The sequence below is a fragment of the Oncorhynchus keta genome, chromosome 1, assembly GCF_023373465.1.
Source record: "Oncorhynchus keta strain PuntledgeMale-10-30-2019 chromosome 1, Oket_V2, whole genome shotgun sequence".
NCBI classification, from domain to species: Eukaryota; Metazoa; Chordata; class Actinopteri; order Salmoniformes; family Salmonidae; genus Oncorhynchus; species Oncorhynchus keta.
In genome coordinates, this window is record NC_068421.1 from 96027831 (window position 1) to 96041335 (window position 13505).

At 45.2% G+C, this 13505-nt stretch overlaps 1 protein-coding gene across 2 annotated transcripts in view; it reads left to right on the top strand.

The window, feature by feature from the left end:
- The window catches only part of gtpbp6 (GTP binding protein 6 (putative)), a 33619-nt gene extending 20177 nt beyond the window's left edge, over window positions 1-13442 (top strand). For both annotated transcript variants that reach the window (XM_052467515.1, XM_052467514.1), the window contains 4 exons: window positions 130-338; window positions 2396-2544; window positions 4222-4374; window positions 13154-13442. In XM_052467515.1, coding sequence (XP_052323475.1) covers window positions 130-338; window positions 2396-2544; window positions 4222-4374; window positions 13154-13280 — 638 coding nt within the window. In that variant the 3' untranslated portion in view covers window positions 13281-13442. The remainder of the gene's footprint in view (window positions 1-129; window positions 339-2395; window positions 2545-4221; window positions 4375-13153) is intronic.
- The last annotated feature ends 63 nt before the right edge of the window (window positions 13443-13505 follow it).

The window sequence follows — 13505 nt, forward strand, 5'->3', positions numbered from 1 at the left end:
CGAACGGTGATCAGCATTTACCCACTTATTTACTGACTATTACACCTCCAGAAGCACTTATTTAATATCTAATTAAAATATTGTCTCTTCTGCCTGTTCATTACTGTTAAACTCCTATCTCTCCTCCAGGTAAGACGACTCTGATCAAGGCGTTGACTGGTGACGCTGCGCTGCAGCCTAGAGATCAGCTGTTTGCCACGCTGGACGTCACGGTGCACGCCGGCACGCTGCCTAGTCACATGACTGTGCTTTACGTGGACACCATCGGCTTCCTGTCCCAGCTTCCCCACCGGCTCATAGACTCCTTCTCCGCCACGCTGGATGATGTCACTCACTCTGTATGTTACAACGGTTTCAAAATGTTTACAATTCATCCCAAAGGTGTTCCATGGTGTTAACCATAACCATGAAAAACAGCCCCAGACCAGTATTCCTCCTCCACTGTGGGACAGGTAGCGTTCTCCTGGCATCTGCCAAACCCAGATTAGTCCGTCGGACTGCCAGATGGTGAAGTGATTCATCACTCCAGAGAAGGTGTTTCCGCTGCTCCAGAGTCCAATGGCGGCGAGCTTATCACCATTCCAGCTGATGCTTGGTATTGCACATGGAGATCTTAGGCTTGTGTGCGGCTGCTCTGCCATGGAAACCCATTTCATGAAGGTCCCGACGAAAGGTTCTTGTGCTGACGTTGCTTCCAGAGGCAGTTTGGAACTCGGTCGTGTTGCAACCGAGGACAGACTATTATTAAAGGTTCTACATGGGTTCAGCCCAACCGAGGACAGACTATTATTAAAGGTTCTAAATGGGTTCAGCCCAACCGAGGACAGACTATTATTAAAGGTTCTAAATGGGTTCAGCCCAACCGAGGACAGACTATTATTAAAGGTTCTAAATGGGTTCAGCCCAACCGAGGACAGACTATTATTAAAGGTTCTAAATGGGTTCAGCCCAACCGAGGACAGACTATTATTAAAGGTTCTAAATGGGTTCAGCCCAACCGAGGACAGACTATTATTAAAGGTTCTAAATGGGTTCAGCCCAACCGAGGACAGACTATTATTAAAGGTTCTAAATGGGTTCAGCCCAACCGAGGACAGACTATTATTAAAGGTTCTAAATGGGTTCAGCCCAACCGAGGACAGACTATTATTAAAGGTTCTAAATGGGTTCAGCCCAACCGAGGACAGACTATTATTAAAGGTTCTAAATGGGTTCAGCCCAACCGAGGACAGACTATTATTAAAGGTTCTAAATGGGTTCAGCCCAACTGAGGACAGACTATTATTAAAGGTTCTAAATGGGTTCAGCCCAACCGAGGACAGACTATTATTAAAGGTTCTAAATGGGTTCAGCCCAACCGAGGACAGACTATTATTAAAGGTTCTAAATGGGTTCAGCCCAACCGAGGACAGACTATTATTAAAGGTTCTAAATGGGTTCAGCCCAACCGAGGACAGACTATTATTAAAGGTTCTAAATGGGTTCAGCCCAACCGAGGACAGACTATTATTAAAGGTTCTAAATGGGTTCAGCCCAACCGAGGACAGACTATTATTAAAGGTTCTAAATGGGTTCAGCCCAACCGAGGACAGACTATTATTAAAGGTTCTAAATGGGTTCAGCCCAACCGAGGACAGACTATTATTAAAGGTTCTAAATGGGTTCAGCCCAACCGAGGACAGACTATTATTAAAGGTTCTAAATGGGTTCAGCCCAACCGAGGACAGACTATTATTAAAGGTTCTAAATGGGTTCAGCCCAACCGAGGACAGACTATTATTAAAGGTTCTACATGGGTTCAGCCCAACCGAGGACAGACTATTATTAAAGGTTCTAAATGGGTTCAGCCCAACCGAGGACAGACTATTATTAAAGGTTCTACATGGGTTCAGCCCAACCGAGGACAGACTATTATTAAAGGTTCTAAATGGGTTCAGCCCAACCGAGGACAGACTATTATTAAAGGTTCTAAATGGGTTCAGCCCAACCGAGGACATACTATTATTCCGCTCTACGAGCTTCAGGACTCGTCGGTCCAGTTCTGTGAGCTTGTGTGGTCTACCACTTTGTGGCTGAGCCGTTGTTGCTCCTAGACATTTCTACTTCACATTAACACCACTTACAGTTGACTGGGCAGCTCTAGCAGGGCAGAAATTTGCTTAACTGACTTGTTGGAAAGGTGGCATCCTGTGACGATGCCACGTTGAAAGTCACTGAGCTTTTCAGTAAGGCCAAGATACTGCCAATGTTTATCTATGGAGTTCGCTTGGCTGTGTGCTCGATTTTACACACCAGTCAGCAACAGGCGTGGCTGAAATAGCAGAATCCAATCATTTGAAGGGGTGTCCACATACTGCTGTATAGATAGTGTTCTTTCTCCTCGTTCTGTCCCCAGGACCTGATAGTCCATGTGAGAGACATCAGCCACCCAGAGACTGTGAACCAGAAGGAGAATGTGTTGAATGTCCTGAGGAACCTTCAGATCCCAGACAGACTGCTGAGCTCCATCGTAGAAGTCCATAATAAGATAGATCTAGTGGACAGGTGAGGAGAATAACATTCACATACAGTCTTGTACAGCTAACCTTGTGGGGACACACAATTCAGACCCATTCAAAATCCTATTTTCCCTGAACATAACCCGTACCCTAATCCTAACCTTAACCTGAAAGTCTAACCTTAAACCCAACCCTAGCTCCTAACCCTAAAACTAACCCTAGCGCCTAACCCTAAAACTAACCCTAGATCCTAACCCTAAAACTAACCTTAGGTCCTAACCCTAAACCCAACCTTAGGTCCTAACCCTAAACCCAACCCTAGCTCCTAACCCTAAACCCAACCCTAGCTCCTAACCCTTAAACTAACCCTAGCTCCTAACCCTAGCTCCTAACCCTGAACTTAATTCTAATTCTAACCTTGACCCTAAACCCTACTATTCTTGTGGGGACTTTTGGTCCACAAGTAGTTAGAACAGTTAGAACACACTCAAACACTTCAGTGAGATGTAAAATAAAGTCTGTTGAGGGGAGGAACTAAAGCATGTTGAGGGGAGGAACTAAAGTCTGTTGAGGGGAGGAACTAAAGCCTGTTGAGGGGAGGAACTGAGGGAGGAACTAAAGCCTGTTGAGGGGAGGAACTCTGTGAGGGGAGGAACTAAAGTCTGTTGGGAGGAACTAAAGCCTGTTGAACTAAAGTCTGGTGGGGAGGAACTAAAGCCTGTTGAGGGGAGGAACTAAAGCCTGTTGGAGGAACTAAAGCCTGTTGAACTAAAGCCTGTTGGGGAGGAACTAAAGCCTGTTGAGGGGAGGAACTAAAGCCTGTTGGGAGGAACTAAAGCCTGTTGAGTCTGTTGGGAGGAACTAAAGTCTGTTGTGGGGAGGAACTAAAGTCTGTTGTGGGGAGGAACTAAAGCCTGTTGAGGGGAAAACCTGTTGAGGGGAGGAACTAAAGTCTGTTGAGGGGAGGAACTAAAGCCTGTTGAGGGGAGGAACTAAAGCCTGTTGAGGGGAGGAACTAAAGCCTGTTGAGGGGAGGAACTAAAGCCTGTTGAGGGGAGGAACTAAAGCCTGTTGAGGGGAGGAACTAAAGCCTGTTGAGGGGAGGAACTAAAGTCTGTTGAGGGGAGGAACTAAAGTCTGTTGAGGGGAGGAACTAAAGCCTGTTGAGGGGAGGAACTAAAGCCTGTTGAGGGGAGGAACTAAAGCCTGTTGAGGGGAGGAACTAAAGCCTGTTGAGGGGAGGAACTAAAGCCTGTTGAGGGGAGGAACTAAAGCCTGTTGAGGGGAGGAACTAAAGTCTGTTGAGGGGAGGAACTAAAGTCTGTTGTGGGGAGGAACTAAAGTCTGTTGTGGGGAGGAACTAAAGTCTGTTGAGGGGAGGAACTAAAGTCTGTTGTGGGGAGGAACTAAAGCCTGTTGAGGGGAGGAACTAAAGTCTGTTTGGGGAGGAACTAAAGTCTGAGTGGAGGAACTAAAGTCTGTTGGGGAGGAACTAAAGTCTGTCTGTGGGGAGGAACTAAAGTCTGAACTAAAGCCTTGAACTAAAGTCTGTTGTGGGGAGGAACTAAAGTCTGTTGAGGTTGAGAAACTAAAGTCTGTTGTGGGGAGGAACTAAAGCCTGTTGAGGGGAGAAACTAAAGTCTGCCAGATGTATATGTGACTATGCTGTTTATCCATATATAAGTTCTTATCATTCATTACATGGATATGTTGTCCTCCTCAGCTATGAGCCCTCTGAGCCCAACAGCCTGCCTATCTCTGCTCTGAGAGGACAGGGTCTGGAGGAGCTGAAGATAGTTGTAGAAGACGCTATAATGAGATCTACAGGGAAACAGGTCCTGACTCTCCCTGTGGACCTCAGCAGCTCCCAGTTAAGGTAAGGTTAAAACTATTGGAATCAAGCCACATACTGTGAGTGACTGCTACAGTATAGTAGCAGTCACTTTGAACAACCTTATTCATATGACATTACATGTCCACTTCTTCTGATTTTTCTTCTGCTTCTTCTTCTTCTTCAGTATATACAGTAAGTACGGTGAATTCAGAAAGTATTCAGACCCCTTGACTTTTTCCACATCGTTACGCTACAGCCTTATTCTAAAATGGATTTTATTTAAAGTAAAATTCTCAGCAATCCACACACAGTACCCCATAATGATGAAGTGAAAACAGGTTATTAGATTTTTTTGCAAATGTATTCAAAACGTAAAACAGAAATACCTTATTTACATAAGTATGCATAAGTAGAATGAATTGTCCGTAGAGCTCCGAGACAGGATGTGTAGAGGCACAGATCTGGGGAAGGGTACCAAAACATTTCTGCAGCATTGAAGATCCAAAAGACCACAGGGCCTCCATCATTATTAAATGGAAGAAGTTTGTAACCACCAAGACTCTTCCTAGAGCTGGCCGCCCGGCCAAACGGAGCAATCAGGGGAGAAGGGCCTTGGTCAGGGAGGTGACAGAGCTCCAGAGTTCCTCTGTGGAGATGGGAGAACCTTCCAGAAGGACAGCCATCTCTGCAGCACTCCACCAATCAGGCCTTTATGGTAAAGTGGCCAGTTGGAAGCCACTCCTCAGTAAAATGCACATGACAGCCCACTTGGAGTTTGCCATAAGGCTCTAAAAGACACTCAGTCCATGAGAAACAGGGGGTGGGGGGGGCTTTGGATCACTACTGGCTGTAAGCGAACGGGTGATGCGCGTTTGGAGCAAGGCTCAGCCATTCAATCACATAACAACAGAATGCAGCGCAGCACGCGACTGAAGAAACACGAGACAATCAATTTGGTAGTTCCAGTATCAACGCGCTCTGGAAAGAGCGGGAGAGAGGAGAGCCAGTTTGCCAGTTACAGCAGCGCGTCCCCTGAACGGTAACGAACAGGTAGATGAGAAGCTTGACCACGGAGACCGGGGGTTGAGAATGTGACGAAGCTCACTTCATGAGCTGGTACTGAAAAACAACTGGCATTTGGAAAGTTTGAGGTGAGGAAGAAAGTGGTGGACAAGTATTGTTAGCATTGTTAAGTATCTTGCTAGCTGGATCGAATTCTCAGTTAGCTAGCCAGAAAAATGTTGCGCAACATTAGCCAATTTAACTGATCAAATAATTTAGTTTATGGTGTGGAATTATTATACAGGCTGTCATGGTAACAAGCGTTCTATTATAAATGCTGTCGTGGTAACAAGCGTTCTATTATAAATGCTGTCGTGGTAACAAGCGTTCTATTATAAAGGCTGTCGTGGTAACAAGGGTTCTGTTATATTTTGGGGCGGCAGGGTAGCCTAGTAGTTAGAGCGTTGGACTAGTAATCGGAAGGTTGCGAGTTCAAACCACCGAGCTGACAAGGTACAAATCTGTCGTTCTGCCCCTGAACAGACAGTTAACCCAGGCCGTCATTGAAAATACCGACTTGCCTGGTTAAATAAAGGTAAAATAATAATTCATTTTTAAAAAGGCTGTCACGGTAACAAGCGTTCTATTATAAAGGCTGTCATGGTAACACGCGTTCTATTATAAAGGCTGTCATGGTAACAAGCTTTCTATTATAAAGGCTGTCATGGTAACAAGTGTTCTATTATAAAGACTGTCGTGGTAACAAGCGTTCTATTATAAAGACTGTCGTGGTAACAAGCGTTCCATTATAAAGGCTGTCGTGGTAACAAGCGTTCTATTATAAAGGCTGTCGTGGTAACAAGCATTCTATTATAAAGGCTGGTAACAAGCGTTCTATTATAAAGGCTGTCATGGTAACAAGCGTTCTATTATAAAGGCTGTCGTGGTAACAAGCGTTCTATTATAAAGGCTGGTAACAAGCGTTCTATTATAAAGGCTGTCATGGTAACAAGCGTTCTATTATAAAGGCTGTCATGGTTAACTGCATTATTAATATATATAAGAATTGAGTGTCATTTTCAGTAAAGTCTAGGCAACAAATAACATTGGATTGCTTTCTTTACATGTTTTAGCTGTGTGTTAGGTTCACATTAACCACTTTTTATTTTACACACAGAGACTGATCATGTAGATTATATTATTTGTTGTCTAATTAGTTCAAACCTGGCATGAGAGCTCATGTGAGTCCAGTTCGGGTATTGCATGGTCTGGCCAGCTATGGGTGGTAGCTAGTCCAGTTCAGGTATTGCATGGTCTGGCCAGCTATGGGTGGTAGCTAGTCCAGTTCAGGTATTGCATGGTCTGGCCAGCTATGGGTGGTAGCTAGTCCAGTTCAGGTATTGCATGGTCTGGCCAGCTATGGGTGGTAGCTAGTCCAGTTCAGGTATTGCATGGTCTGGCCAGCTATGGGTGGTAGCTAGTCCAGTTCAGGTATTGCATGGTCTGGCCAGCTATGGGTGGTAGCTAGTCCAGTTCAGGTATTGCATGGTCTGGCCAGCTATGGGTGGTAGCTAGTCCAGTTCAGGTATTGCATGGTCTGGCCAGCTATGGGTGGTAGCTAGTCCAGTTCAGGTATTGCATGGTCTGGCCAGCTATGGGTGGTAGCTAGTCCAGTTCAGGTATTGCATGGTCTGGCCAGCTATAGGTGGTAGCTAGTCCAGTTCAGATGAAACATGGTCTGGCCAGCTATGGGTGGTAGCTAGTCTATTTCAGATGAAACATGGTCTGGCCAGCTATGGGTGGTAGCTAGTCCAGTTCAGATGAAACATGGTCTGGCCAGCTATGGGTGGTAGCAAAATAGGTACAGATGAGGACAATGCACTCCAGCACTTTACAGATGGCATTTCGACTGTTGAATGGCCTCCTGTTGAATGGCCTCCTGTTGAATGGCCTCCTGACACGTGGCAGTGCAGTTCCATGACTCTGTCATTATTAACTGCCAGAGGGGAGGGCTCATGGTGAAGTGTGCCTATCGAAGATAGTTCTGGGAGATTCAGGATGGCTTTGACGTTGAGGAGGTGCAATTCTTATCATATGTGAAGGCCCAGTAAGTTGATGGCATTTCTTGTCAATGAGTGTTGTGTTGGTTGATTGTTATGAAGGGAGAGGGTGTCAGGGTTGTCTATAGAGCCTCCCAGTTGTAGAGCTAGGGGGAGGGTGTCAGGGTTGTCTATAGAGCCTCCCAGTTGTAGAGCTAGGGGGAGGGTGTCAGGGTTGTCTATAGAGCCTCCCAGTTGTAGAGCTAGGGGGAGGGTGTCAGGGTTGTCTATAGAGCCTCCCAGTTGTAGAGCTAGGGGGAGGGTGTCAGGGTTGTCTATAGAGCCTCCCAGTTGTAGAGCTAGGGGGAGGGTGTCAGAGTTGTCTATAGAGCCTCCCAGTTGTAGAGCTAGGGGGAGGGTGTCAGGGTTGTCTATAGAGCCTCCCAGTTGTAGAGCTAGGGGGAGGGTGTCAGAGTTGTCTATATTAGAGTGCCCAGTTTCTCATTGATCCTGGAAGAGGCTGGTGACTTGCTATAGTTGGAGTTGCAGTGCTGCTGTTTGCTTTTTCCAAAGGTGTCTGAGTGGTAGGCATACTGGAAGCTTAACATAGCTGAAGTACACACAAATAGTACATACATACAGTCAGTTTAACTATACATTCATGTACATACTACCTCAATTGGGCCGACCAACCAGTGCTCCCGCACATTGGCTAACCGGGCTATCTGCATTGTGTCCCACCACCCACCAACCCCTCTTTTACACTACTGCTACTCTCTGTTCATCATATATGCATAGTCACTTTAACCATATCTACATGTACATACTACCTCAATCAGCCTGACTAACAGGTGTCTGTATATAGCCTCTCTACTGTATACAGCCTCACTACTGTATATAGCCTCTCTACTGTATATAGCCTCTCTACTGTATATAGCCTGTCTTTTTACTGTTGTTTTACTTCTTTAGTTAACTATTGTTCACCTAACACCGTGTTTGTATTATTGGTTTGAGCCTGTAAGTCTACACCTGTTGTATTCGGCGCACGTGACAAATCAACTTTGATTTGATTTACAACATGTACAGTGCCTTTGGAAAGCATTCAGACCCCTTCACTCTTTCCACATTGTGTTACGTTACAGCCTTATTCTAAAATGGATTACATAAATAAAAAATCCTCAATCTACACACACTGCCCCATAATCACAAGGAGAAAACAGGTTTTTAGAAATGTTTGCAAATTTGTTAAAAATACATTTAAAAAAACAGATTCCTTATTTACACAAGTATTCAGACCCTTTGTTTTGAGACTCGAAATTGATCTCAGGTGCATCCTGTTTCCATTGATCATCCTTGAGATGTTTCTATTACTTGATTGGAGTCCACCTGTGGTAAATTCAATTGGTTGGACATGATTTGGAAAGGCACACACCTGTCTATATAATGTCCCACAGTTGACAGTGCATGTCAGAGGAAAAACCAAGACATGAGGTCGAAGGAATTGTCCGTAGAGCGCCGAGACAGGATTGTGTTGAGGCACAGATCTGGGGAAGGGTACCAAAACATTTCTGCAGCATTGAAGGTCCACAAGAACACAGGGGCCTCCATCATTATTAAATGGAAGAAGTTTAGAACCACCAAGAGTCTTTCTCAAACAATCGGGGGAGAAGGGAGGTGACAAAGAACCCGATGGTCACTCTGACAGAGCTCCAGAGTTTCTCTGTGGAGATGGGAGAACCTTCCAGAAGGACAACCATCTCTGCAGCACTCCACCAATCAGGCCTTTATGGTAGAGTGGCCAGACAGAAGCCTCTCCTCTGTAAAAGGCACATGACAGCCCGCTTGGAGTTTGCCAAAATTCACCTAATCCTGATTGGCCTTTATGAGAAACAAGATTCTCTGGTCTGATGAAACCAAAGATTGAACTCTTTGGCCTGAATGCCAAGCATCACGTCTGGAGGAAATCTGGGACCAACCCGATATAACATCTCTGGAGACCTGAAAATAGCTGTGCAGCGACGCTCCCCATCGAACCTGACAGAGCTTGAGAGGATCTGCAGAGAAGAATAGGAGAACCTCCCCAAATACAGGTGTGCCAAGCTTGTAGCGTCATACCCGAGAAAACTAAAGGCTGTAATCTCTTCCAGAGGTGCTTCAACAAAGTACTAAGTAAAGAGTCTGACTACTTATGTGAATATGATATTTAAAAAATTATAATAACCAGTGTTTGCTTTGTCATTATGGGGTATTGTGTCATTTGATGAGGGGGAAAAAAACGATTTAATTCATTTTAGAATAAGGCTGTAACGTAATTTTTTTTTGAAAATGTCAAAGGGTCTGAATACTTTTCAAATGCACTGTATGACTGGTTTCCAATTTGTCTCCAGCTATTGTAAGGTCAAATATATCTAAAACAAGTGTCATTTATATTTACAATCCCCTTCTCCAAACGGATTACTCATTTACCTAGCTCTTATCAATAGCTCTTATCAATAGCTCTTATCAATAGCTCTTATGAAGTTGTAAATAACGGTGCATTAAGCGGCATATCAGTAGACACACCTCCATTAATACAGTGTATCAGTAGACACACCTCCATTAATACAGTGTATCAGTAGACACACCTCCATTAATACAGTGTATCAGTAGACACACCTCCATTAATACAGTGTATCTGTAGACACACCTCCATTAATACAGTGTAGCTATAGACACACCTCCATTAATACAGTGTATCTGTAGACACACCTCCATTAATACAGTGTATCTGTAGACACGCCTCCATTAATACAGTGTATCAGTAGACACACCTCCATTAATACAGTGTATCTGTAGACACACCTCCTCCACATCTCCATTAATACAGTGTATCTGTAGACACACCTCCTCCACACCTCCATTAATACAGTGTATCTGTAGACACGCCTCCACCACACGTAATTTATTTGATCTCCACCCCCAAATGATTAGCAGGTGAATAGCAGTTGAGTAGTGGGTGGATAGCGGGTGAATAGCAGGTGAGTAGTGGGTGAATAGCGGTTGAGGAGTGGGTGAGTAGCAGGTGAATAGCGGTTGAGTAGTGGGTGAATAGCAGGTGAATAGCGGTTGAGGAGTGGGTGAGTAGCGGTTGAGTAGTGGGTGAATAGCAGGTGAATAGCGGTTGAGTAGTGGGTGAATAGCGGTTGAGTAGTGGGTGAATAGCGGTTGAGTAGTGGGTGAATAGCAGGTGAGTAGTGGGTGAATAGCAGGTGAATAGCGGTTGAGTAGTGGGTGAATAGCGATTGAGTAGTGGGTGAATAGCGGTTGAGTAGTGGCTGAATAGCGGTTGAGGAGTGGGTGAATAGCAGGTGAATAGCGGTTGAGTAGTGGGTGAATAGCGGTTGAGTAGTGGGTGAATAGCGGGTGAATAGCGGTTGAGTAGTGGGTGAATAGCAGGTGAATAGAGGTTGAGTAGTGGGTGAATAGCAGGTGAATAGCGGTTGAGAGTGGGTGAATAGCAGGTGAATAGCGGTTGAGTAGTGGGTGAATAGCGATTGAGTAGTGGGTGAATAGCGGTTGAGTAGTGGGTGAATAGCAGGTGAATAGCGGTTGAGTGGGTGAGTAGCAGGTGAATAGCGGTTGAGTAGTGGGTGAATAGCAGGTGAATAGCGGTTGAGTAGTGGGTGAGCGGTTGAGTCGTGGGTGAATAGCAGGTGAATAGCGGTTGAGTAGTGGGTGAATAGCAGGTGAATAGCGGTTGAGTAGTGGGTGAATAGCAGGTGAATAGCGGTTGAGTAGTGGGTGAATAGCGGTTGAGTAGTGGGTGAATAGCGGTTGAGTAGTGGGTGAATAGCGGTTGAGTAGTGGGTGAATAGCAGGTGAATAGCGGTTGAGTAGTGGGTGAATAGCGGTTGAGTCGTGGGTGAATAGCAGGTGAATAGCGGTTGAGTAGTGGGTGAATAGCGGTTGAGTAGCGGGTGAATAGCGGTTGAGTAGTGGGTGAATAGCGGTTGAGTAGTGGGTGAATAGCAGGTGAATAGCGGTTGAGTAGTGGGTGAATAGCAGGTGAATAGCGATTGAGTAGTGGGTGAATAGCGGTTGAGTAGTGGGTGAATAGCAGGTGAATAGCGGTTGAGTAGTGGGTGAATAGCAGGTGAATAGCGGTTGAGTAGTGGGTGAATAGCGGTTGAGTAGTGGGTGAATAGCGGTTGAGTAGTGGGTGAATAGCAGGTGAATAGCGGTTGAGTAGTGGGTGAATAGCGATTGAGTAGTGGGTGAATAGCGGTTGAGTAGTGGCTGAATAGCGGTTGAGGAGTGGGTGAATAGCAGGTGAATAGCGGTTGAGTAGTGGGTGAATAGCGGTTGAGTAGTGGGTGAATAGCGGTTGAGTAGTGGGTGAATAGCAGGTGAATAGCGATTGAGTAGTGGGTGAATAGCGGTTGAGTAGTGGGTGAATAGCGGTTGAGTAGTGGGTGAATAGCAGGTGAATAGCGGTTGAGTAGTGGGTGAATAGCGGTTGAGTAGTGGGTGAATAGCAGGTGAGTAGTGGGTGAATAGCGGTTGAGTAGTGGGTGAATAGCGATTGAGTAGTGGGTGAATAGCGGTTGAGTAGTGGGTGAATAGCGGTTGAGTAGTGGGTGAATAGCGGTTGAGTAGTGGGTGAATAGCAGGTGAATAGCGGTTGAGTAGTGGGTGAATAGCAGGTGAATAGCGGTTGAGTAGTGGGTGAATAGCGGTTGAGTAGTGGGTGAATAGCAGGTGAATAGCGGTTGAGTAGTGGGTGAATAGCAGGTGAATAGCGGTTGAGTAGTGGGTGAATAGCGGTTGAGTAGTGGGTGAATAGCGGTTGAGTCGTGTGTGAATAGCAGGTGAGTAGTGGGTGAATAGAGGTTGAGTAGTGGGTGAATAGCAGGTGAATAGCGGTTGAGTAGTGGGTGAATAGCGGTTGAGTAGTGGGTGAATAGCGGTTGAGTCGTGTGTGAATAGCAGGTGAGTAGTGGGTGAATAGAGGTTGAGTAGTGGGTGAATAGCAGGTGAATAGCGGTTGAGTAGTAGGTGAATAGCGGTTGAGTAGTGGGTGAATAGCAGTGGGTGAGCGGTTAGTCGTGGGTGAATAGCAGGTGAGTAGTGGGTGAATAGAGGTTGAGTAGTGGGTGAATAGCAGGTGAATAGCGGTTGAGTAGTGGGTGAATAGCAGGTGAATAGCAGTTGAGTAGTGGGTGAATAGCGGTTGAGTCGTGGGTGAATAGCAGGTGAATAGCGGTTGAGTAGTGGGTGAATAGCAGGTGAATAGCGGTTGAGTAGTGGGTGAATAGCGGTTGAGTAGTGGGTGAATAGCGGTTGAGTCGTGTGTGAATAGCAGGTGAGTAGTGGGTGAATAGAGGTTGAGTAGTGGGTGAATTACATGCTGTTCTCGTGCTTTAGTTCAACTTCAGAATACGCAGAGAGAAAAGTGCATATAAAGGAAATGACGTTCCATTTACGCTTAACTCAGGTCGGAATGAGGGCCTTATAGAATAGGTTTTACAATTATATTTATCATGTTTAAGGCTTGATTTACCCCCATTCTATATCTCTAACCATTCATCTCCCAACGAGCCAGGACACAGCCTGCCTGAGATCCTCTGGCAGGCCACTGTTGACCATTTTAAAGTCTGATTTTTAATTAGCTATCCGTTTCATTCTCCTTCCTCATGTCTGTTTCTTTGTTAGTACTTTTATTTTATGTGAATCACTTTGTTACTTGTATTGAAAAGCGTGATATAAATAAAGTTATTAACTTCTTCTTCGTGTGTTTCCAGCTGGCTGTACAAGGAGGCAACAGTTCAGGAAGTGGACGTTAACCCAGATGAAGGTTCCGCTGTCGTCAAGGTGATCATCAGTGCTGCTGCGTACGGACGCTACAGGAAGATGTTCTTAGGTAGTTAGAAACACTGCAGGTCTAAACCCTGGATGATTGACAGGAGGCTTTATTGAAGCCACCGCGCAGCAATAGAAATGCATTTATTACATTACAGACACCTTAATGCAGACTTCAAAAATGTTTTGTTAGCTTAACATACAAATAAAATAAAAATACTCCATAAAGTATTTATTTTTTGAGTATTGTTACTGTCCCCACCTCAACAAAAAAATACTTGTATAATGGCTACG